This window comes from Protomyctophum parallelum, assembly GCF_964188405.1.
Source record: "Protomyctophum parallelum genome assembly, chromosome: 15".
Lineage (NCBI taxonomy): Eukaryota > Metazoa > Chordata > Actinopteri > Myctophiformes > Myctophidae > Protomyctophum > Protomyctophum parallelum.
In genome coordinates, this window is record NC_139710.1 from 27,073,611 (window position 1) to 27,099,230 (window position 25,620).

A 25,620-nucleotide genomic window follows, 5' to 3' on the forward strand; every position below is an offset into this window, starting at 1 on the left:
CGCAACGTGTCACAGCACGATGCGTTGTGAGCTTGTAGATCTGCTATTTTCAATGTGCAACACGTGCATGTACTTTTAGTTCTACTGGATAGTTTTTATATGTTGACAAAATTGTCAATAATTCTATTTCGTCTTTAGTTTTAGTCCTCATAGCTTAGTTTTGATTTAATTTTCGTCATTTGCAAAAGATAGTCGACAAACATATTTCGTCATAGACAACATTTTACTCTCTAGGCCGAGTCAACACTAGTGTGTACTCTCTAGGCCGAATCGTTGAACACGCCGTGCGTTCCGTAGGGAATGTCAACGGGCACCTCGGCTCTGCCCAGCTCTGTGAAGGTCTTTGCATCCAGGACCAGCAGGAAGGAACTCTTGTGCTACAGACAGAAACAAAAACATACACATTTAAGGTTGAGGTTATTTATATGGTAACCAGAAGGCTGGCCCCAAAACGCTTTTTACTGAGGTTACGGTTAGGAATAAGGTTAGGTTTAGGCATAGTTTTACTCAGGTTACGTTTAGGAACAAGCTAAGGTTATTAGTTTACTGAGGGTTAGGGTATGGTGGTGACTTTTCCGAGGTGGCCAGATTTCTTTGTATTTATCTTTTTATAAAAAATGTCAAATTGATTTCAATATTTTTATTAGGAAGAAAACCTGGACTGGCTCTGTGGATCTGGATCTTCAAAAATCAGCAGGACGTTTTTGTGATGTTATTGTCTGACTCGGCTACTCAACAATGTATCCGATCTGCTGGCTCACAGTGCGTCACAATGCAACGCGTTGTGAGTTTGTACATCGTTTATTTGGTAAAAATCTATAATAAAATAAAAATCGTAATTTTGTAAAAATCTATAATAAAATAAAAATCGTAATTTTGTAAAAATCTATAATAAAATAAAAATCGTAACTTTCATCACTGCAGTGGACACTGTGATCACTGTGAATCTCTTCTTTTTGTGGGGTCACTGGCACAAAATCGTTTCAGATGCAGGGTGTCCAATTTGAGTGTCATTGACATGAAAATGTTTGAGAATAGTGGTCTATAATCTATATCATGTCAAAAGGTTTCATGCCACAATAGCACATGTTAACATGCCATACTGTACAGTATGTTGCTATGGTTACAGTGTGGCATACAGTACAATAATAATGTATGCACTCACATACATACAGTATACTGACTAATATGTGCACGCATGTTTCAATGCTGGGCTTTCATTAGTCTGCCAAATCAAAACTCTACTTTCTTTTAAAATCTATCAGATCACTGTCAAAATTACATTTTATTCATGACAACAAAAGTTACATATAATGCCGCTTAGCTTAAGTTCCTCTCTGGAGAGAGTCACATGGGGTACCAGCCACTAGGTGGCGCAGACGCACAGATCAAGGTTTTGGATTGCGATTGTTGTACTGACATGTCTGGGTGTGATGATGACAGACATGACCACTCCGTCATCCTCCTCGGTGGCGTTGGGCGCCGCCACAAACACCGGCTCGGACGGGTACAGTCCCGGGTAGCGCCACGTCTGGACAAGAGACATTATAGGGGTCACAAAACAAGTTCTCACATGTGGGGGTATTTCGCTTTAATTAGTTTTGGTTAGTTCTGGAATCTTGTGTAACATGAGTGGAGGCCCCAACGAGGCCTATCAGTGCTTCGATTACTGTTTTCATTAGCGGGAGGCTGGATTAAGGATTTATTACGCACAGATCATGCCCATTTCATCTCGTTTTGAGCCATAGTGCCAATAAAGATGGCGTGCACGCACGTGCTATTTGGGATCAGTATAAATAGGAAAATGAGCCTATGTTATTTAGTCTGGAGTTGTCCTTTAAGCTCCTTGGCGTGTTACGGACCTTAAGCTCTTTGGTGTGGGTGTCCATCTTGAGCAGGGAGTCGCTGAAGACGTGTCCGAAGCCGCAGGCGTAGAAGTAGCGGTAGGGCCTGCCGTTGTGCTTCTCGTAGTTGATCTGAGGGAACTCACAGCCGCCCAGCTTACACAGCTCCTCGTCATACAGCTCCTCGTGAGTCAAGGACACCTGGGCAGGACGCAATTAATTGAGAAGCATTGAAACCACATTGGCACAGAATTTCGAGGATTACACATGAGACTTATTTCCATTGAGCTCCTAAATACGATATATAAGCGATGATGACTATGATATATATATATATATATATACTTACAATGACAATTCTGTCAACAAATAAAAACTAGGCAAACATGTTAGGGAGGGACTAGTGGAGAACAACAGAGATCCAATAGAACTGAGACAAGGCATGTTATGCTTGGTTGTGTACGAGAGTCGTGCAGAAATAGCAGATCTACAAGCTCAATAAATCAGGCATTATGCCGCCATCACAACCTGCTAAAATACAAATTAGTCAAATTAGTAAAAAACGTTTATTGCCATTTTATAATCATTTACAGGCAATTTCATTTCATATTACAGAACATTTCCTTTTCTCTCAGTTCATTTTGTAGGCCTACAAGAAAATAAATGACATTACAATAAAAGAAAGAAAAGAAAAGAAAAATACATAATATTATTGTATAGTATTGTTTGCCTTGGGGATAATTACATAATTACTTTACTTTTCACTGTGATATGGGAGGTTTTTAATTTAGTGTATCTGGTCAGCGTCATTTGTAGATTCTGCTTCCAGATATTCTGCCACTAACTCCCATCTCCTTTTGAAGTAAGGAAGCTTCATTTGGCTGTCATGTATTCCATCTTGTATATTTGTTTAATTTTTTGTCGCGACTGATCCATAGTAGGGGGGTTGGGTTTTTTCATCCAATTAAGTGTCACCATCTTCCTTGCCACTATTAACAGAATATGTAATATATAGCACTGGTCCTTCGTGAATACTTGTTCATATTATATCTAATAATGATGACCTTGAGTTCAGTGAAATATCTTTTTAAAAGATTTGATCTAATTCTGTTTTTATCTTTTTCCAATACGTCTGAATTTTTGGGCAGTCCCAAATATATGGGTATGGTCACCAGTCATGTCGCAGTTTCTCCAACATTTATCCGTTGAGTTGGGTTTATATGCACTGGCTGTCAAAGGAGTCCTAAAGAACCTAATTTTTGTTTTCCAGTTGAATTCTCTCCATATTTGGCTCTGTAGTCCTCCATGACAGCCAGAACATATATCTTCCCATTTATCATCTCAAGTTCTATTATAGTGTTCTGCTCCATTTCCCATTGTCCCTTAATATGAAGAGTATTATCAGCCATATCTAACCTTATTTTTTTATATAAGTGATACTTGTTTTTTGTTGGTGTTGGGTGTTCAGAGATGTCAATGAAATGTTGCTCCATATTGTTCGGTAATCTTTTAATTGCGTCCCAGTCTTTATTTCTTATAATATAGTTTCTGATTTGTAAATATCTATATAAATCTGTTGGTGGCAGAGCATACCTCTCTTGGAGTTGTGAGAAAGATTTAAATATACTCCCATCAAACAGTTGGTTGATTGTAATTAAACGTCTTTCTGCCCATCTTTTGTATGCTCCGTCCCATATTGAAGGAATAAATTATATGTTGCCTACTATAGTCATGTCTCTTGATAGGGCCGTGGCTATCTTTAGCTGTGTTTGTACTAAGACCCATATTTTTAATGTATGTTTAACCCATATATTATTGTCTCCACCAGGCCGAAGGCATGGGGGGAGAGTATGTTTTGCACTCCGTCCGTCCGTCCGTCCGTCCGTCCGTGTGTGTGTGTGTCCGTGAGCAGCTAATCTCGGCCACCGTTAACCCGGTCGATGCCAAATTTTGCACACACACTCCTTGGATGCCAACGATGAACCTCTGCCCCAAAATTTCCATAACGGCCTGTTATAGCGCCACCAGGAGGCCGCTTTGTGCAAAACAAGTTTTTGCATGCCAGATTTTGCACACACACTCCCTGGATGCCAACGATGAACCTCTGCCCCAAAATTTCCAGAACGGCCTGTTATAGCGCCACCAGGAGGCCGCTTTGTGCAAAACAAGTTTTTGCACAGTACACCTACAGATTTTGTCCAAACATCGCGCAAATTGGTACACAGTCTCTCTAGAGCCATTCAACGAAACGCGTCTTTCAGATTTCTCAGACTCCATCCTGATTGGTTAAGATTGGCTTCTAAAGTTCACAGGAGTGCTCAGTTTCAAACAAAATGCTGCAAATCATGAACACATCGCGTGATTTCCGTGAAATTGTGCACGCACATTCCCACTAGGCCGAGGAAGAAATGCCACAACAATTTCAACTCAGCCTCAAGGTGGCGCTATAACTGGCCGAAAAGTGTTTTTACCTCTAATTTACTTTTGTTGCCCTTTTATCCAACCACCAGATGAAGGCAAGCTGCAATGTCCTACATTCCTATCCTGGTGGAGACCTGTGCCCAGAAGGGCACTTTTTCTAGTTTATTTTATTTTCTTCCGAGACTCTTGGCTGAGAAATGGAAGGGTATAGATAGTGCTATTCCTGGTATTGAGTTTTGTTCTATAGGGACCCATCCTGTCTCTGCATCTCTGAACACCCAAGCCATTGGCCCGTTTCACTGTCAAGGGTTCAGCCTCCAGGAAGAAACCCTAAATACAAAGTTAATACACCATTGCACATACAAACGACTCCAGGGTGTCTAATGAAGTACTGTCACCTCATAGACACATGAAAAACTGGAAAAATACAAAAATAGTGGCACTCCATCTCTAAGCAAATGTGATAGCCGTGATACGATGGCCACCAACACTTAATCAGAGACTTTGCACAATGATACGAGATGCATGTTCTGTTAATTCCTGTCCATTCTCATCCTTGTCGTGTCATGTGTCCCACTGTCCAATACTGTACGTTTCTCTATGTGTGTATTACACTTCAGAATGTGTCATGTGATACTGCCTGGTTTAACCCATTTACCCCCCCCCCCCCCTGTCTTAAATGGGGAAGGGGGGACGGGTAGGGTAGAAGAATAGTTAATGTTAATTTAAAAATATTTTGTGCTTTGCCTGAAAACATTAAAAATATCCAATAGTATTTCATTCTTTAGGTTCTCAATGGGTTCCGCATTGTACACATTTTGTTAGATAGATGGGGGTCCCCGATAAAGAACAAAGAATAAATAAACTGTGACCTACTGGCCTAATGGATACAGAAGTCCTGATGTTTCTTGCTCATCCCCTGGTTCACGTTAGTAATTTCTCTATGGGAAATAACATCTTAGAACAAACTGTCCTGGCGCTATGGTCAGGAAGGTGGCTCTGTATCGTTTACAATAGTCAGTCACTCATATTCAATATAGTCTGTTTCTGTCAAAAAAATATATATATGAATTCGGCAGCGGTAGATCCACAGATGGCAACAAACCGCTCCACTCCCATTGAAAAGCATTGGCAGAATCTGCAACCGTGGTCAGCTATACACATACATGTTGGGGTCCTTGACATGAAAAGGTTTGAGAACCATAAGGGGTTTAAAGGAATAGACTAGTATTTGATCAATACACACCCCATGAAGGCCTGAATTCATGGATATTTTTGTGGCATTCCTAAGCCAATAATTTAATAACCGGTGGAGTCCTCAGTAGTTGAGCCACCCGGTCATCAAATTATTGGCTCACGAATATCAGAAAAACAAAGAAATCTCCCCAAATTCAAGGCTTCATGGGTGTGTAATTGATATGTCATTTTTGGGTGAACTACTCCTTTAAGACGGCCACCACCAGCACACACACACACACACACACACACACACACACACACACACACACACACACACACACACACACACACACACACACACACACACACACACACACACACACACACACACATACACGCTTTTCACTCTGGAATGAAGGCAGCCGTTCAGTCACCCAGGTAGCCATGACAACCCAATCATCACTTTCCCTTTCATCAACACGTGCGTCAATCTGTGCCAGAAGAAATGTCTGTCTGTCTGTCTGTCTGTCTGTCTGTCTGTCTGTCTGTCTGTCTGTCTGTCTGTCTGTCTGTCTGTCTGTCTGTCTGTCTGTCTGTCTGTCTGTCTCTGTGTGTGTGTGTGTGTGTGTGTGTGTGTGTGTGTGTGTGTGTGTGTGTGTGTGTGTGTGTGTGTGTGTGTGTGTGTGTGTGTGTGTGTGTGTGTGTGTGTTTTTTGTAAGGACCACTTTCCTGATCCTCACAAGAGAAATGGCTGTTTTACTGTAAAAAAAAACAACTACAAATCTAATAAATAAATAAATGAAAAACTAAAAATGGGGAGTTATAGATACACCAGTAGGAGAAGTTTCTCTTTGGGTTTAGGAGGATCAGGCATTTTGAGGTATGGCTTAGGCCAGGTTTGGGGTTTTCCCTATAGCCCTCAAACATTATGACATGTTTTACTTGCTCCGTTCAGATTTCCAATATAATGTGCTCACCCCGCCTGGGGCCACAAATTGTTACAATTTAGTTCGGGGCGGGTATTAGATAGCATTTCTGTTGGCTTAGATAGCATTTGACACAGACTTATAGCATGTTATGTAGACAGCACTATAATTGTATACATAGTCATAGCACGCCATAGTACATATATATAGCATAGTAGTAAATATGTATAGTTTATTATGTATAGTGTATGTATAGTTTAATTATATAGATATTCCACTGTTACTTTCTTAGCTTACGCATGTTTCATGATAAATGCTTTTATGTGATGTATTCCCATGCTTTTGTTCTTGCTTAAATATAAGTCGCTCTGGATTAAGAGCGTCTGCTAAATGCCTAAATTGTAATTGTAAATTGTAATTAGCAGTTAGCACCCGTGCCTTCTGTATTGTTCAATAAAATGTAATCTGATTGCCGACATTTTCTAAAATGTTTCACCATGTGCTTTCAATTATGCAGTAGCCTACTATCGGTTGGGAGGTGTGTGTGTGTGTGTGTGTGTGTGTGTGTGTGTGTGTGTGTGTGTGTGTGTGTGTGTGTGTGTGTGTGTGTGTGTGTGTGTGTGTGTGTGTGTGTGTGTGTGTGTGAGCTAAGGCATCGGCAAAATTCTGTTCAGTGTCTGCAATAATTGGCAGTCGCCATATATGGAGAAGGCGATGCTTTCTGTACCCGTGATCTGTATCTGAAGCACTTGTAGTTTTCTCAAGTTTGCGCATCCACTATAGTTTGTGTTCAAGAAATTTCTTGTAAAATGTGAATACAAATAAAGATGTTAAATGTGTGTGTGCGAGCGCGTGCGTGTGTGTGTGTAAGAGCGTTTCACGGTGGATTGGGTACGGGGACATCGCTGGTTCAATGGCAGTTGTTGCTTGACATGGCAGCACGCGTCAAATTCACCTCCCCTCTGAGACATCAAAATTGGCGTCTTTGTGTAAAATTCCATCAGGGAATTTATCAAGGTGCATACAGTAATTGTGTGGAATAAGCAGATAGCAAGGACCAGATTGAGCCTCAGTACCGTCTTTCACTTTCTGTCTTTACTACTGTATGTCATTTAATGACGTTTTGTTTTGAAGGCTCTTCATCGGGTCAAAATAATGACCTTTGACCCGATGAAGAGCCTTGTCATTAAATTACAAGCCTTGTCATTACATTGTGGAGCAGATGAGTGTGTGGGTTTATTCTTTCTTGTATGAATTATCTAAAATCTGCATTGTCACTATAAAGCTTTCAAAAATATGAGTAACAATGTTTGCCTCTGAGATGCAGTGGAGTAGAAGTTCAAAGTATCGAAAAACAGAGATACTCAAGTAAAGTAAAAGTACCAAATTGTACTCGAGTACTTCAAAAACTGTTACTGTTCAGGATAAAAATGAAAAAAAAGAAAAGATACCAGCGTTGCTGCATTATGGTTAGAAAGAAAACTAAAACATGGAGTTAGATGGTTACCTCCCGACAGCAACAAGTGGAATATCCCTTTAAAACGAGCTTGCAGATCTGCTACTTTTGATGCTTTCGTGTAACACTGCAGTATGATCAAGTAGGGCGACGCAGGTGTAAAGGAGTGACCTGGACACTCATGCATGAAGGAAGCACGAGTTCAAGTCCGTTGATCTCCCCAGGTTTGCGGAGGGTGTGTATAGAGCCCAGGATCACATTCGATAATTGACACGGGGGTGAAAAATGGGTTACACAATCGTGGGATCAGAATTATAGAGGAAAAAAAGTAGGGCGACACAGAGGGTTAGAGATCAGACGTTTCTGCTACTCAGTAAGTTTGCAGCAGCACCATATCTCATATAGGCTACCTCTCCAGGTGCGGTCTTCACGGCGGTGGCTTTGAGGTAGGGCAGAGTGATGAGGTTCTGGTCCAGGGGCGTGTCCTCGTCCACGTTGAGTGGAAGGGCATATCTCCGCGGGAGGTTCCTGCACATGGAGTTGTACCACTGAAAAGGAAATGACAATGCTGCATATTAGGTTAACCCATTAAGACCTGAGGGTTGCTATACAGTATAAATAAATACATTGAGATGGCCATATAGGGACATTTCCCCTTTTGTGGGGCTGAGTGATTTCTTGTGCCTCGATGCCAAGACGACACATTGAGGTTAGAGTCTATGGGTGCCATTAAGGACTTCAAATAATATTACTAATCATATTACAGTTTTATGAGCTGGGGGCGTGTTGTATGTCATATTGCAATTTTGGGCATGTTAAGAAGCGCTTTCGACACCCCGTGGATTGCGCAAAACGGCCTTGAATTAGTCATGGGTGTGTTTAAGGCGTGTTTGAGACGTACCCAATCAACATGTCCGTACTATTCTCTTTACCAGTCAGCTGATGTCACATACGGAATGCGCACTTTGGGGATCGTGGTATTACATTTCTTCAGGCTGGCATATAGAAGACATGACATGACTTTGTCACATTTGGGTTAATTATTCCTATTGCACTGCATGCTGTCACCTTTATGCCTCAAAACAATTTGTTTCTATTGAAAAACACCAGTAAAATAACGTTTATTATTTTTTATTTCATTCAAGTCATGATGAAGGAATGAGTTGAATGTTGCTGCTTAATGCTGTGCCTGTGGCCCCGATGGTATATGGTCTTCGCTCTTAGCATTTTATTGAAGAAGACTTGAATCGGGTGTGATACAGCATATAAAAGCAAACTTCCCACGGATTATGGAGATGTTTTTATTTATTGTTAAGGTTGAGAAATGAAAGAATTATGGCCGTTTCTAATCTCAGCATTTTACAAAAAAAAGACGCAAAAAAAGGCTGTTGCCATGTCTCATAGAAACAAGTAAATAGGTCTATAAAAATAAGCGCATATAACAGGGGTCTGCAACCTATTTTAAATGAAGTGCCATGTTTTTATTTTCTAGATAGTGAGTCTGCCATATCCAGATTAATTTTAATGACACCACATTAAAATAAAAAAACATATTTTGATTGTCCACAAATATAAAGTTCTTCCTTCTTTTTAAATATGTTCTTGCACATTGTTATAATGATCATTATATATATCCCCCTGCAGTCAGAGTTCATAGTTTTAATGAATGAATGTGATGCATTGTGAGCTGGTATAGATCTGCTATTTTCAAAAGTAATCTTGGAAAAATTGTATTTAATTTTTGGATTAGCCGTCCTTAGTTGGGCAAATGCATTCATCTGGGGATCCTTGACATGGGAATGTGCTGTGTGAGGATCACTGGTTTGAACAACATTAGGAGAAAAGCCCAAATAACCACTTTAGAAACAAGAAAAGCAACCACAAAATAGTACAACTACCAATATTTACAAGCAACTTTACAGAAAAAGAAGCCGCTTATAATAAACAGACATGGCAACACTCCAGCAGCCTCCCAGAGCCGCTCAAGTGTAAAATCAAACAGTGCTTGTTGCGTTTATGAGGTGGTCAGACCCACGTCTAATCGTTATGCGCTGAGTGTCTTTAGGTCAAGGGGCTTAATAGCAAATTGCGCAAAGCGAAAATAATTAACATATGGACACTCCCACAATGCTAAAATATTCAGGAACGCCGTATGCCATAATGTGCGTTCAACACGGGCCGAGTGCGTTCAACATGGGCCGATATGCCTTTCATAATACCATTGTGCGCAGAGCGAGGGCAATTTATGTATTACCCAATTGTAAAACGGATCTTCAAAATGGCACCCTATAACCTCATGGGTTGAGAACCCCTGGGTTAGACAACACACTCCATATGTGGGCGTTGCTGCATCGGCAACTCCTATATGCTTATGGCCGAGTCATGGTGACATGAGTGTGATGTGTGTGGTCTTCTGAAAAAAAACCAAAAAACAAACGTATTCTGTATGTAGCTATATCAGTGGCGCTCAAACTGTCACGATATCTGTCTGTGGTGTACTCTTATTGTGTAGTTGTGTTCCTAGTGTTTCTTGTCTGCTCCATTTGTTGATACCTGCCTTGTCTCACCAGTCTGCATTGTAATTCACCTGTGTCCTGTAACCTGTTTAGTGTCAGCCAATCAGGTGTTGATTGTAGTTATGTTGCACCTGTGTCTAGTTAGTCTTTGTCTATTTATACATCCCAGTGTTCAGTGTTCCCTTGTCAGATTATAGTTAGTTGTCACAGTGTCCTGCCCTTGTATGTCCTGTCTAGTTGTGAATAAATCATCATTCTACTTTATCTGCCTGCCTGCCTGCTCTTGGTTCTGCATTTGGTCCATCACATGTCTCACCGTGACACAAACGTATGCATAATTATATGAATTTGGCTGCGAATATGCTTTTCCAGCCAGGGACCCCCAGAAGATTGCTTAAAAAAAGTACACACTGTATAGGATGGCTATACAATTAGCTTATGGTGACATGATACTGACATTATTCTGACCCCCAAAAGTTTGAGAACTATACTGATTGCAGAATGGGCCCTCATGGGGTCTTAATGGGCTAATAGTGATTCACCTCGTCGTCCACTCACAGTTGACAGTCTTTGTATTGAGTTTGTGCTTAAAATGTACTGTAAATTCTACAAACTGTTAATAAATATTTCAATCAATCAATCAAACCTTGTCCATCTCCTCCCCTCCGGGTCTGCGCAGGTTCTCCAAGGTGAAGTCTGCGATGACCGCGCCGTTGTCACCGCAGCACATGTCCATGACCAGCACGCCGTTGTCCTCGAATGCGTTGATCTGGTGCAGCGCGAACATCGGCACCCCGCTGTATTTCACCTTACTGATCTGTTATAGGCCACGCATGCATGCACGCACGCACGCATGCACGCACAAGAATGGACATGCATTGTGAAAAACAATCCAATACATAATAACAAATACTTATTAACAGTCCTCCATTTCTAAAATAACGTTATAAACTGTTTAAAACCCCAGATCAGGGTTGTCATTAAGAGGATGTTCATTGTTTGTTTGTTTTTCTTTTCATTTAGAAGTGTGTGACAAGCCGTTGCACAACTATATCCATAAATCAGGCAAAACTCCAAGCCATATGAACTTAACCTTAAATCCTACAACCCTAACCCCCAACCTTTTCCTTAATTATAAGCCTGCATATTTGTTTATTAGTATTATCATTTTTAAAATAAAACACCCATCCTCACAATGGCTATTTCTCAAATACTACTAATAAACATTTAAACACTCTGCGGTGCCCACTCAACTTCCTGTATCATGCATGTAATAAAAAGGCACTTCCTACTGTTCACATAACTAGAGATGGGATTTATGGCTCTTTGAAGGGAGCTGGATCTCTGGGATCCGTTCCTTTCAAAGAGTCGTTCAAAAGACTGGCTCACAGGGCTCACCGATGGGTGGGGGGGCACCAAAAAGATTTAAAAAAAACTCTGTCTGCCCAGTGTCCCCCCAGTGCCTCCCCAATACCTCCCCAATGTCTGCCCAGGGCCTCCCTAAGTGACTCCCCAGTGTCTCCCCAGTGCCCAGTGTCCCCCCAGTGCCTGCAGTGCCTCCCCAGTGTCCCCCCCCCAGTGCCTCCCCAGTGTATCCTGCTTCGGGCGCCAGATTGCTCAGGACCGGCCCTGGTTGAAACTCCCCTGCCCCCCTCCTCCTCTAAAAAGGAACGGCTCCCTGCTGTGAACCGGATCCCATCGTTCCTTTCAAAGAGCCGTTCAAATGATCCGATTCGTTCACGAACGTCACATCTCTACAACACTATAGGCTGATGGAGCTGTCTGTTGGTCCTGGTGCGCAAAAAAAGAAAAAAAGCTTTTTGAAAGGACATATTTGACAGCTGGCAAGAATCTCCTTTGGTTGAATTGTTTTGGCCTTGCACCTAAAGCCTATATCGCCTCTATCGCCTCTTTATTTTGGGAGTGTCGCCTACTGTGGTTTCACCAGGACCACATCAAATACCTCGCCTGTTTTCCGCACGCAATGGGGGTAAACTGAGTCAGGAGGATATCATCACACTTGTCAGTAAATGTCAGGACAAAACGATAAAGGTTATCTGAGCGTTTTGAAAGACAACGGGCACCAACACACAAAGAAAGTACACCTATTTTTTTAAATGTCACATGGAGTCTGTTGTGCCCAGTTGGCCAAGAAGAAATTGCTTTAGCTTTTGATATTGGCACGGTGAAATGACTGAGTGTGATCATGTGCGTGTTTATGTGTGCATTTGAATTACATTGTTGTCCGGTTTAATGTTACATTTCTCTTTGACTTCACTTTGGAGGAAAATCACATGCACACCGAAGCTCAACTGCTCTAACACATTTTCAACCTTTCCAATTTTGCGTGCGTGCGTTGCGTGCATGCGTTGCGTGCGTTGCGTGCCTTGCATTGCTGTCAGGCGGAAAACCCTGCAAACTCTGCATGCAAGGAAAGGAGTAGAGGTGGCGAAGGCGAAGGAGTTAAAATACCTGCGTCACCTACACAGTATATGCAAAGTATAACGGGGAGTGGGAGTATTTATATGTGGGTGTACCTGAGCGGTGTGTCTGTTGACCAGGTGGAAGATGGTGTCGGTGTGGGTGTACCTGAGCGGTGTGTCTGTTGACCAGGTGGAAGATGGTGTTGGTGTGGGTGTACCTGACCGGTGTGTCTGTTGACCAGGTGGAAGATGGTGTCGGTGTGGGTGTACCTGACCGGTGTGTCTGTTGACCAGGTGGAAGATGGTGTCGGTGTGGGTGTACCTGACCGGTGTGTCTGTTGACCAGGTGGAAGATGGTGTCGGTGTGGGTGTATACCTGACCGGTGTGTCTGTTGACCAGGTGGAAGATGGTGTCGGTGTGGGTGTATACCTGACCGGTGTGTCTGTTGACCAGGTGGAAGATGGTGTCGGTGTGGGTGTACCTGACCGGTGTGTCTGTTGACCAGGTGGAAGATGGTGTCGGTGTGGGGCTCCCACACCATCATCTTGTTCCAGCCCTTGTTCTGCAGTCGTAACAGCAACGCCTTCAGCATGTCCATCTTGATGGCCTGCTCGACAAACACCACGTAGTTCTCAGACATGACTGCAAGGCAGAGAGAGGGAGAGAGAGAGAGAGAGAGAGAGAGAGAGAGAGAGAGAGAGAGAGAGAGAGAGAGAGAGAGAGAGGGGGATAGGGAGACACACACACACACACACACACACACACACACACACACACACACACACACACACACACACACACACACACAGGAGTGAACATAATATACTGTAGGTTGTGCACATGTAGGCACATATACTGTATACTGTATAGGGTATAGCCTCTGGGCAGGAAGACAGGCACGCAGGGAGACAGGCAGGCACGCACGCACGCACGCACGCACACACACACAAACACACAGGGATGCACTGACATTTGCATATATATTATATTTTATACATGGTCTTTTCATTCCGTTACTGATTGTGTTCGAGCCGATTTACTTCTGTTTTGATAAGTGCTTCATAAATACATTTTATTCAAGTATTTAATTATTGTACAGTATAACCCCCCCCCCACACACACACACACACACACACACACACACACACACACACACACACACACAAACAGGCACGCACCCACGCACGCACGCATGCACAAAGCTCAAACTGTAGACTCACATCTACATATTATATTCTATACATGGTGATTTTATTCTGCTGCTGATTTTGCTTTATTTTACTGTGTTTACTTTGTTGATGAGTGTTCCAAAAATAAATGTTATTAATATTATCTATTATAGGCTTCAGTACCCCCTTCCCCTCACCCAGCCACACAGTCTTGCTGTGAACCTTGTATTTCAACCTTTTTTATGCCCACCCCCTACTTGCAAATGCCTTACTTTGCCATTATAGTGAGTGAGTACCAAATTCCTGAAAATAATATGTTTTGAAAATGAAATTATGTGGTAAGTGGTTTAAGTGCATGTGTCTGTGGGTTTTATAAATATTGAACCAATAAAATGTTTTTATCTTCTTCTTTTACATTCCCTGAAAAGTAACATATTGTGGACAACAATTTAAGGTCTCCAGTGACAATAACATACAATATCGTTGCTGTCTGGCAGAAACCTTTGTATCTCCATATTTCAACTTTTAAATGTTTTGTTGAAAATAAAAGGTAGTGAAAATAGCCGATCCACCAGCTCACAACGCACCAAGCTGCATCACGTTGTCAGCACGTTGTGAGCTGACAAGGCAGCTCTACTGCACTACTGTGTCTATGTTTAGACTTGTGATTGGACAGCTAAACTAATTACAGTTGTATTCTATTGGTCTAACTGGTTGTTCAGCAACAAACAGTTGCACCATGGGAGATTAGTTTGGTGCCAGACAGTCTGACGGTGTACTGTAGACCATGGTCTGGACAGCACAGCACTGCACAGGGAAGGGGGAGTAACTATAAGTACATTTACTTGAGGGCAAATCTTCAGTTGCCCTCTCTCCCAATAAGAAGACAATTTACAATTATTTAGGAAATAGCAGATGCTCTTTATCCAGCACAACTCACGCAATAAGCAACGTAAACAGTATGCATCAATGCATGAAATGCATCAAATTCAGGTAGACTATAGTGTATATGTGCCTGCAGTAAACTAGGGTCACAGGCGAAAGCATCACTATGTAACTTCATATTTAATGATTAAATGTAATCGTGTCAAATCTGGTAGAGTATGTTACAATAATACAATGTAACTTATACAATTGAGGTGGTTGTATTTTGTCATGTGGACTTTACTGTCCTCAATACCTCAAACAACTTCTAGAACAATCCTCTACCAACTATTCCATACAGCTTTATTGTTCTTTTTCTGTTAGTATCCAAATCATTAGGTATTAGGTAAGAAAGCTTTTATGTTCAAAACCCCATCTGATTGGAACAATACATTGACATAACAACGCGTCATCAGAGCGGAGGGAGGGGCGTCAGCTGCGACTCCGCGGCTCCGCCCACCCCCCGGGGTAAGATTTGTGATTTGTGATTTGCTCTCGTTCACTGCAATGCAATTTGCGGCATTTTCAAAACAATATTGCGCAGAGTAGCGATTATCTAACGTATTTGCAATGCCATACGTTGAAAGATCTGTTGCCCGCGGACAAGGCACGTTACCTCCGCAAGTTAGATATTATCGGCATAGGTGTTTGCCGTATGTGATTAAGGATTGGAAAAAGTTGCATTGGCAGCCATAGAAAATTCTGCCCGGGGTAAAACACCGGATGTGATGTTTTTGGGCGTTCCTGTCTTGTTAAAAAACCGGCTGTGACGTTTTTGGGCGTTCCTGTCTTGTTTCGTGTCAGTGTATACCGACAAATATCAGTTCAAAAACTTTGTATTATACAATTTACAATCAAAACAACCATATATTTAATCACTATAATAACAATAACTAGCTATATTTCTAAATCAATTGCATGCTATTTGATTTTGAACAAATTGTCTTTTATGCTTAACACATTTTGTGTTCTGTTGTTTTGGTTTGTCTGGCTACTTTACTGTTTTCTCGCCCCCCAGTCATTGCATCTTTTGTCCCCAAAGGTCTCACACTACCCAGTTAGTTGCGGATCGTTTAAGGCCCTTCGTTCAACGGAAGTAATTAAAATTGGATTTTATGGACTTTTCATATTTTTCTATTTATTTTTACAGAAACATCATCGTCCGACAGAATTTATCATGCTTGTTTACATGCTAGTAGCGCTCGTTGACCGTGTTTAGTTACATTGACAAAGACGTCATCTGCTTTGCTACAATTTTGATTGGTTGGTGTGAACCAATCACCAAAGACTGCCGCTTTGGCAACGGCCCTTCCCAGAAACGGCTGCCGTGGGAAGGGCTTTCTGTCTGAATAATAAAGGGAAACAAAATGAAAAGTGTCAGGCTAGTAACAGCCTGGTTTTTATATAGGCCTACCGGTACTTTGTCGTGTGGCAGAGTCGTGTGTGTGCCGAAAATAGCCGAGCTACGGTCTTGTTGTGAGCTTGTATAGGCAAGGTCGGACAGACGGACGGAACGGGACGGGACGGGACGGGACGGGACGGACGGACAGACAGAGTGTACCAAAGCTGTGGTAGTAGGAGGGTTTCCGGGGGTCAGTAGAAGGGATGGTACAGATGACCTCTGCCCCCGCCAGGTCCGCTGTGTCCCGGAGCTCGTCTGTCTCGTCGGGCGCAGGCACGCGGATGATGTTGTAGAAGAAGCCTTACGCAAACATGCACACACACATACACATGTTGGACAAAGGGTAAACACATGGCAGGTTGCCATTCAACACAGCTGCAGCAATTTCCGTCTGCCGGAAGCCAGACAAAAATACGTTTTACTATATGTGCCTGTACACAAGATAAACAATAAAGAGCAACCTTGGAACTTGCAGAAAATCATATTAATACTAGTTGAGTTAGATTTTACATTAATTGGCCCCTTTTTTTCTTAAACTTTTATCCCATGATTTTGCGACGCATTTTTTCACCCAGTGTCAATTATCTAATGTAATCCTGGGCGCTACACTTCCTCTGCCAACCTGGGGGGGCAGTGGACTGACCTCATGCTTCCTTCTATGCATGAGTACTCAGAGTCCAAGCTGCTGTGGGAGTTTCCCCAGCTGGACAACGTGTGGAAGGAACACGTTATTCCGACCAGTTCCTTTCCCCTCCATCAGGCGCCCGGACTGGCCAGAGGGAGGTAGTTTAGAGACCAGGATTATATGATTTTTGTGAGGGTACCTACCCTAGGGGACATGGGGAGAACATGCAAACTCCACACAGAAAGGTCCTTTCGCCAACCCCGCCTCGGGTAGGGGCACTGATGACGCTGAAGAGAGAACACGCCCCAGCGCCCACAGCAACCCCAGCGGGAATCGAACCCAGGACCATCTAGCTGTGAGGCGACAGCACTACTGACTGTACCACCGTGCCCCCTAACACAATCATTATTGATCTGTTTGGTGAAGCTGTGTTGCTTACTAGTGTGACATTTTAAATCTGCTGTAGTTGTTAACCTGAACTGGAAAACTAACTACAAAATCAGCCTTGTACAAATCTACAAACTACATGTCCCTTTAGCCCTCTATATTTAAGTAGTCAAACCGACTGCGCTGGGTACGCTCTTTTGGGGGGCGCTAGCGGCTCCAATGTACTTTTGAAGATTACGTCATATAGGTAGCAGCCAAGTTTATGGGATTTTTAATGTTTGTTTAGAGCACTTATGACGTGAATTGTTTGCCAGCCAAGTCTATGGACTTTAATGTTTGTTTAGGGTACTAAAATGACGATGTAAGACGTCATGTGTTCTATATAAATACAATGGGTGATTTTTCCACTCTACATCAAAATGTCGCTCTGGCGGTCCCACAGAATATGGATCCTCAGGTTCAAATGGTTAACAAATATTTTCGCTAAAATAGTCATACAGGCATGTAGGCACAATAGACAGACAGACAGACAGGCAGGCAGGCAGACAGACAGGCAGGCAGGCAGGCAGGCAGGCAGGCAGGCAGGCAGGCAGGCATTAGCGTATACCGTTTTTGCCATAGGAGTTGCCCATGTTGTATGTGGCTCCTTCACGGTCATAGTGAGGGTGAGCCGTGGCAGAGTTCACAGCAATGTACTTGGTCCAGTCCACCTGAAAATCCACATGCGTATCACCATTAGTGCTAGTGCCTCATCATTAGTGCCTCATTTAATAAATGAATGCCCTACTTTGTCATACTACAGTGACACACAAAAGTATAGCAAAAACAGCCCATCTCCAAGCTCAAAATGTGTTGCGATGTGACAAATGTTGAGCTTGTATGGATCGGCTGTTTTCGCTGCTTTTGAATTGGAATCATGAAAGCTTACTTTTTTTTTTTTTTTTTACATTTCAAAATTCCAAAGCACTGCTACCCAGGTGTGGAATGCCCGCTCAAAACAAACAAATCACTGGCTTCATTCAAGACAGGCCTAAAAATTCACCTGTCAGCAGGTCAAAGGGAGAGGAGGTGATCGCCCCAGCCTCTTTGTGCGAATAATCCCCTTCCGATTAACCTTTGGCCCCAACCTGTGCATACTGTATATTTCATGTTTAGAGGAAATGTATTATGTTGCTTAAATTATTATTGTTATATCACTTACTGTTACTGTGTTAACTTATTATTCATGTCATGTGTGAGTGGATGGGACCCGAATGGAAACAAGGCCGCAAGGTCTTTCTTCGGTGAGATCCTTTTTTGGACAAAGATGCCTGACTGTACATTGTGCTGTTTGCATTTATGTTGCCTAATAAAATATTCAATCAAAAAACTTATAAAAGTATAGACGAATCCACAGAGAGGTACCCTGGGCGCAGCCCTTACTGAGCTTTACACCTCAGCACTGATGAGCTACACCTGGCCTACAGGGCACTGCTCAATGGATTTGTCTTTTAGAATATATATTTTTTAATTTCGACGCTTTATCGCTTACTCATGATAGCTCTTCCGTTGGTCCAGACTGTATGATGAAGCAATTGGAAATTGCGAGAGTCAATGGTAATGCGAGACAAATTACTACTAGAAGCCCACGGTCAGGTCCTCGATAGCTCCAGCCTTCACAAGTTTCGCCAGAAACTGCTTTTCTTTCACTATGTTATGCTTGTCTCTTTCTGTCACTGCTGACATTTTGAGGTCTTCGTAGTAGTGCAAAGCGGCGTCGGGGGCGCTCATCTTGTAGCCAAAACCAGCCATAGCCACTCGGTCACAGTGGTGGAGGGCCATCGTTATGGCAACCGCCCCTGAGGTGGGAATATTGGCCTTCTGACCCCGAACGGGCAGACAATCGTTGTACGGCAAGCAAAGGAGCTGGAAAGAGGCCTCCTTGATAAAGTAGGGGTTCAGGATCCCCATGTCGGCTGGCTTTCTTGGTACGTGCTGTGCCACTTCTGGCTTCCAGAATTGCACTGCAGGATCAGGCATCGTCTTCAAGATCATATTGCGAAACCACTCGAGGTCTCGAGCATAAACTGCCGAGAGGACAAACAGCGACTGGTCCTCTATCTGCTCCGTCTTCTTGGGGCAGCTTGTGGGGTATAAGATGCGCATGGTAGTCTTGGAGCCCACGTCCGTCTCGTACCCTTTCACCGGCGCTGCGTTCAACCTCACAACAACATCAAACGTATCGATCACCTGGCCCAGAATACCTCCGTTACCGACGATGATGCAACTCCTTTTCCAAACTATCCAGGTCCTCCCCTAAACCATAGTTTCCTGTAGCCGAAAGAATGTCCTCTAGGATCTTCTCTTCGTGTGAATTAACTCCAAATGGAAGGCCACACTCTCTGATGTTGGGGAATCGCGGAATTACTAATCGAGGAACATGGGAATGGGCACAGATTCAAAACATGGGTACAGGGTGGCGACCTTGCAAGGTGCAAAGCCAAGCTTGCAATCACCTGTCCTGCCTTCATCGCAACTTGTCCTGCCTTCATCGCAACTTGTCCTGCCTTCATCGCAACTTGTCCTGCCTTCATCGCAACTTGTCCTGCCTTCATTGTGACCTAGCTGCCCTCCACTTCAAGCCACTCATGGCCAGAGTTGGGTGTAACGAGTAACGGAAAATCTCGTTACTGTAACGACACTACTTTGGTAGGTAACGAGTAATATAACGAAAATACTCCTCCAAATTGATAATCACATTACAGTTACTGGTCGCTGTAGCGCTGCAGTTACTCGTTACTTGCGTCATGTGGCTGCTTTCAGCAGTGTTGCTTTGGAGAATAATGCACACATGTTCTAAATCTTCTAATCTTAGATCGCTACATAATTTAAGAACTGTGTTCCAAATACCGTGGCGATTTAGATAAAGTACTAATTCATTCAAATGTGTTTCCTACAAACACAAACACAGACGTAATCAAATATAACTCGATATCATGACACAGAGTCACATACGCCTGAGTGGTTTGTTTAATTCTGGAACACAGTACTTATATGACATGATCTAAGATTTGCCTACGATGGGAATTCCAATACAAACTCCAGGGGTAGCAGGAGCGACGTCAGGACTTTGGTACTTTTGTACTTTTACTCAAGTACATTTTGAATACCAGGACTTGTAGGCTACTTTAATACTTTTACTTAAGTAAAAAAGTTGAGTACTTTTTTCCACCACTGCTTATTAGTGCTACCAGAAATGCATGTAGAGCATGCCATGAACATATAGATGGCTACACGCAGCACAGTACAAATTAAGGGATAATGCACTGCAGGCAATAAGATATTTTTGGTCTGTGCTGCCTGAGGAAGTGCACTGACCTCAAAACGCATGACTTATCTGCATGTTATATGTAGCCTACAGTGCAGTATGTTCATCACCTGCTCTGCTATCCACCTCTGTTCAGTTTATTTGCATTTCACACTTCATACAAGTCTAACTTTTTGCAATGAACAATCTCTTGTAAAAGGTCAACATGCAAGAGATGGCGGTACCAATTTAGATCAAGCCATGTTTATATATTATTTTATTTATTTTATTTGGACTGTTGTTTGGTACTGCACATCGCAGTAATTAGCTATTGCATTTTGTACCGAAGACTAGAAAGAGTATATTTACAAAGAGACAGGGTAATTTAACCATGAGCAGATAAAAGCATCTCATCTTCAGACTGTTCATTAAATGATGAAACCAGTTTGTTTTGAAAATTATTCTCAGCTGAACGAAGCAAGACTCAACCACTCTACAGATGCTGTTATCCTAGTTATGAAATAACCCCTTTAAGCCCTATTTAATTTAATAGTGGAAAATAGCAGACCTACAACACGTAACAAAAGCAAGACGTTGACACTCGTATTCATCTTTTCAATGTTTAGGGGCACTATAAGGGCACAATATACATAATATCGGTAACCTATACATGTCAGTATGACAATCCAACTAAACTAAACAAATCTAAATAGATGGTTAAGGAGTGAAGGACAAGGTTCAAGCAAATGTACGATAATCAATAATTATCTTGGATCTGGCCTGGTGGGGCCACATTCTTTTATCTTTTGGCAGTAATGACAGCCTTGACAGGTCAATGTCGTCTGTAAGTGTCCAGCCTTTTATCAAAGGCTGTGTCTGACATATGTGTCTAAATATGCTTCATTTGAACTATATTAGCTTTTATGAGTCAAAACATAAAAGGGACCTGCCTGTACACTTGGGGGAGGTGCTGGACTCTGATGTATGAAAAAATAGGCTCCGCACACTCAGATCAGTGCAAAATCAGATTGTTTTATTTTCAAGATAACAAGCTTCCGGTAGTTAGACCAGGCATGAGTCAAAACATAAAAATAGAATGTATCTGCTGACGCACAAGCAATGAGCAACTTTGGTACTGTCATTTATTTGACGGAGGCTGGATTTGTCATTCTAGGGGAGCAATTACTCTTTTGAACAATATGAATTGAATGTTCATATTGTTTTATATTGCAGTGGTTATCAAAGTGGGGTCCCGGGGGTCCTTGGTGGGGTGTTTAATTGGATAATAGTGTCAAATAGGCTCATACTGTACACTGACTTATTTTAGAGATTTAGATTTGTTTTTGAAACATTTTAGTGACACACATGTGTCCCTGGCACAAAGTCTTTTCGGATGGGGGTCTGCGGCCAAATACACATGGATAAAAACAAAATAAAATGTATTTTGTTGTATATGGCAAAGTCCTAATGTGCGATTTATTGTGAAACAGTGTGAAAGGAGGCGCCCCCTCTAGCGCTTTTTCAGGACAGAATACTATGTAAAAAATTATGTTTTAGTTAATATTGTTCCTGCTGTACTACTGTACTACATACTGCCAACCAAGTGCAGAAATAAGATTATTTAAAGAAGCTTTAACCTTTGCTTTTTTTAAAATATAATATCCAAATAAAGATTTTTATGGAAGATGCTTCTGAACATAATTGCTAGTTTGATTAGGCCTACTTCAAATGATCTAATCTTAAAATGATAACCAAAAATAGCCAATCTTGTAGATTGAATATTTTTGCTGCGCAACATGCTTCCATAGACATACTGGACAAAAGTTGTGGCGACTGAGATTCTGAATCCATGAATAGATATTCATCTGGGTGTCTTTGACAAGAACAAGTTGTATTGTCTTGACTTAGCCTGGCTTCTCCTATAGTCTAGTGTATTTACTGTATTAACCTATATAAATCTTTGTGTTTGAACTTCATTCTGAAGTTGTGGCCCCCGACCTAACCTAGTTGAATACCCCTGTCCTATACTAATAATCCGCAGAGGGCAATATTGTCTGGCCACTGCAAGTCTAGTCTTGCCTTGGCGAAATTAAGTTCTTTCTCTGTATGACACTGTATAGTCAACTAAACGAGGCTTAAGATCCAGCCAGGATTCCAAACATTGCATTGCCAAACAACTTTACCGTTGATTTGGACTATATGCGTTCCAGTGTGCTCGCAGATGTAAACATACAACCACTACAATCTATACAAGAAGTGTCCACAAAAACATACTGTTACAATTCTTCTTCTTCTTCACTGACTGTATAAACCCCCTAAAGCGATATTGTGGAAGGAACACGTTGGAGTCTTTTACCCCAAAAGGATACAACTGAATCGAGGGTTGGCAAGATGTTCAATCATTCCCGCTGGATGACAATGTGGTGTAAGTCAGAAATGGTGGGGAATACACAGGCAAGCAGGATTCCAATTACAGGGTAGGGCTGGGACAATTATGACATTTTACATGACACAAATTAAAGTATGTTTAATGTTTTACACTCGAGCATTATGAATACAAATGTCTCTTTGACCTTTTAGGCTTTGAAGTTGCACAGGGCAAATATGACAAATATACTAAGAAAAGACTGACATATTTAATACATTAATAGTCATAAAATAGTGGAAATAGCCGATCCAAGTGCTTGTGGCGCGTCCGCGTAGTGAGCTTGTAGATTGGCTATTTCCACTATATCTTGAAAATGTTTTTCACATGCTATTGATATCCTATCCTCTCTGGTCATTATTTTTTTCATGGCCAATGTGTGACACAGTCGTGGGTCGGGCAACCTGGCCTGGCGAACATCTTAAATCCAAGGAGCTAATTTCTCTAGTTTCATCTCTGCTTCGGGTCAGACTGAATTTAAATACATGTATGCATTTCCTTTTGGGAAATTTGGTATTTATGTTTGGTAATCTCACTATTTAAGCATTTTAATCAAAAAGCTTTTCACATTATCTGTGACAAGCCCATTTCGGCACAATATTTGTAAAGTTTTAAATGTATAGGCAATTGTATTTCTATTTGTTGTACAAAGTGTACAGAAGCTTGAGGCTACGGAAATTCCCCCTCTGCCGCTTTGTCTTTTCTCTCTCTCTCTCTCTCTCTCTCTCTCTCTCTCTCTCTCTCTCTCTCTCTCTCTCTCTCTCTCTTTTTTTTTTAATCGAACCCTGCGGCCAATTATTCGTGCTTACAGTTACAACTGTGTCCAGAGTGTTTTCTCGTGGGCAGTTTAGTTGCCGTAGCAATACAGTTATTGAAAAGGTAGAGCGCAATTTTCCAATACAGCCCTGTAGAGCTGTACCGTTGCAACCCTTGACACCTAAAGGCTGCCTCAGAAGGAAAAAAAAAGACTGCGTCAACATTCTGGCGCTGGCATCAAGGACACAGCATTTAATTGGCTTGTCGCACACTCTACGCCGGTATAGAGAACCATTCTCCATCACAATAGGAACACTGCTCAACGCTCCGTTTCAGGCACCATCCTGTTTTGTTTTTTGTTTTGTCATTTCACAGTACATGCGCTCCCACATGGCCAGATCATATGCATACATTTAGTTTGATTGCTGTGCAGGTGACAACAGATCTATTCCAGGACACTAGTGCCTCGAATGGCCAATTTCCACTCAGGAAAATGCCTTCAATGCTGGATTTCATGTAGAATTTAGTTTTTTTTAAAGACAACAAGTCGGGGGCGGGGGCACAAATGGGGGGCACCCCTAGTGGCTCACCAGGTATAAGTTCATACCACATAAATGAGGCTATATCCTTCCCTCAGGTGGCACGGGTTCCAACGCCTCATGTGCCACCTGAACGCCACCCCCCAGGGCTTGTTCATACATGTCATCCTAAAACATATTTGTTCAGAAAAGCATTCACCCTCCTGTCCAGTTACATTTTTGTATCCATTTTGTGCATTGAATTTTGTATCAAATTTGTGCATTGGATTTTGCATCAATTTTGTTTGTTAGTTTCTCTTGTTGATTTTTATGTTGCATCATTTTAAATTGTGTTTGGTTTCACTGTGTGTTCTTTTAAGTTGTGTTCGCGAAATACTTCGCTCTATGGGAGGCTTCCGTTCGTAAGCCGAGGTGCAGATTAAAAAAATATATAAACTCCCACAGGACATTTAATGTGTCCTGCAGGTTTAAGGCTCGTGACGTAGGCGCCCCACGCCTCAGGCGTATTTAAGGTCTAGCAACTGCGTCACGAACCACTCATTTTCCTTGTGCCACAGAGGTACGCAAGAATGCGCTAGCCAGCTTTGTTTGGGGTAATCTACGTCTCGCAAACCGGGCAAGAGATAGGACTCAAGCTCCGTGAGGCTCTCCGACATATCTGGTTGGTTATACATTGTTGCTTATTGCAGATAAAACTTCATAAGAACTTTTTTCCTCAACGCTAAACTTGTTTAAACTCGGGAAACTAGTTTATTCTCAAGCTAACTTCCCGCTCGTGCAGGGAGCTAACTAGCCTTTAGCTTTGTGTATAGTCAACGGGCCTACCCGCGGCTCTACTAGCTTCCAGCTAACTTGCTAACAGGCCTGTTAGGATAAGAAACGGGCTTCAACACCCGCTCTTTCGCTAGCTGTTTACTAACTGTAACACTAGTCTCACTCGACGAACAAGGTGTCTAAATGTCCGTCGAAGACAAAGAACCTCTCCGAGGGTCCACTGCCCGTGAAGAGATGTGCCGTAGGGGCTTGTGGCAACACGATGTCCGTGCAGGACGAGCATACAATATGCCTCTATTGTCTCGGGCTCACGCATGCTCGCAATGCTATCACCGGGGAAGGCCCCGTCTGTAGCCCCTGCGACAAAATAACGGACATGACCCTCAAGAAGTCCCGTCTTCACCGTGTGAAACAATACTTCGAGAGGTTCGAGTACGAGAGACCCAGCCTAGACCCGCCACCCTCAGATGAGCAGTTCTACGGAGGGCCTCCGCGCTCTACACCAAGGCAAAGGGTCGAATGGCCGCCACTAGCACGTAGCACCCCGGCGCCGCGTGCTAGCTCGGC

At 42.4% G+C, this 25,620-nt stretch overlaps 1 protein-coding gene and 1 pseudogene across 2 annotated transcripts in view; both read right to left on the reverse strand.

The window, feature by feature from the left end:
• Positions 1 to 260: 260 nt before the first annotated feature.
• bco2l (beta-carotene 15, 15-dioxygenase 2, like) overlaps positions 261 to 25,620 on the reverse strand; it is a gene marked incomplete at both ends in the record, with an annotated part of 45,230 nt that continues 19,870 nt past the window's right edge. The window contains 8 exons of the mRNA XM_083783403.1: positions 261 to 377; positions 1,421 to 1,531; positions 1,863 to 2,045; positions 8,237 to 8,374; positions 10,989 to 11,159; positions 13,248 to 13,408; positions 16,421 to 16,561; positions 17,881 to 17,983. Coding sequence (XP_083639529.1) covers positions 261 to 377; positions 1,421 to 1,531; positions 1,863 to 2,045; positions 8,237 to 8,374; positions 10,989 to 11,159; positions 13,248 to 13,408; positions 16,421 to 16,561; positions 17,881 to 17,983 — 1,125 coding nt within the window. The remainder of the gene's footprint in view (positions 378 to 1,420; positions 1,532 to 1,862; positions 2,046 to 8,236; positions 8,375 to 10,988; positions 11,160 to 13,247; positions 13,409 to 16,420; positions 16,562 to 17,880; positions 17,984 to 25,620) is intronic.
• LOC310872666 (CMP-N-acetylneuraminate-beta-1,4-galactoside alpha-2,3-sialyltransferase-like) lies at positions 18,891 to 24,953 on the reverse strand (annotated as a pseudogene). The gene is made up of 2 exons: positions 24,893 to 24,953; positions 18,891 to 19,679 (listed from the first exon to the last, which is right to left on the reverse strand). The product of its transcript is annotated as a CMP-N-acetylneuraminate-beta-1,4-galactoside alpha-2,3-sialyltransferase-like (transcript).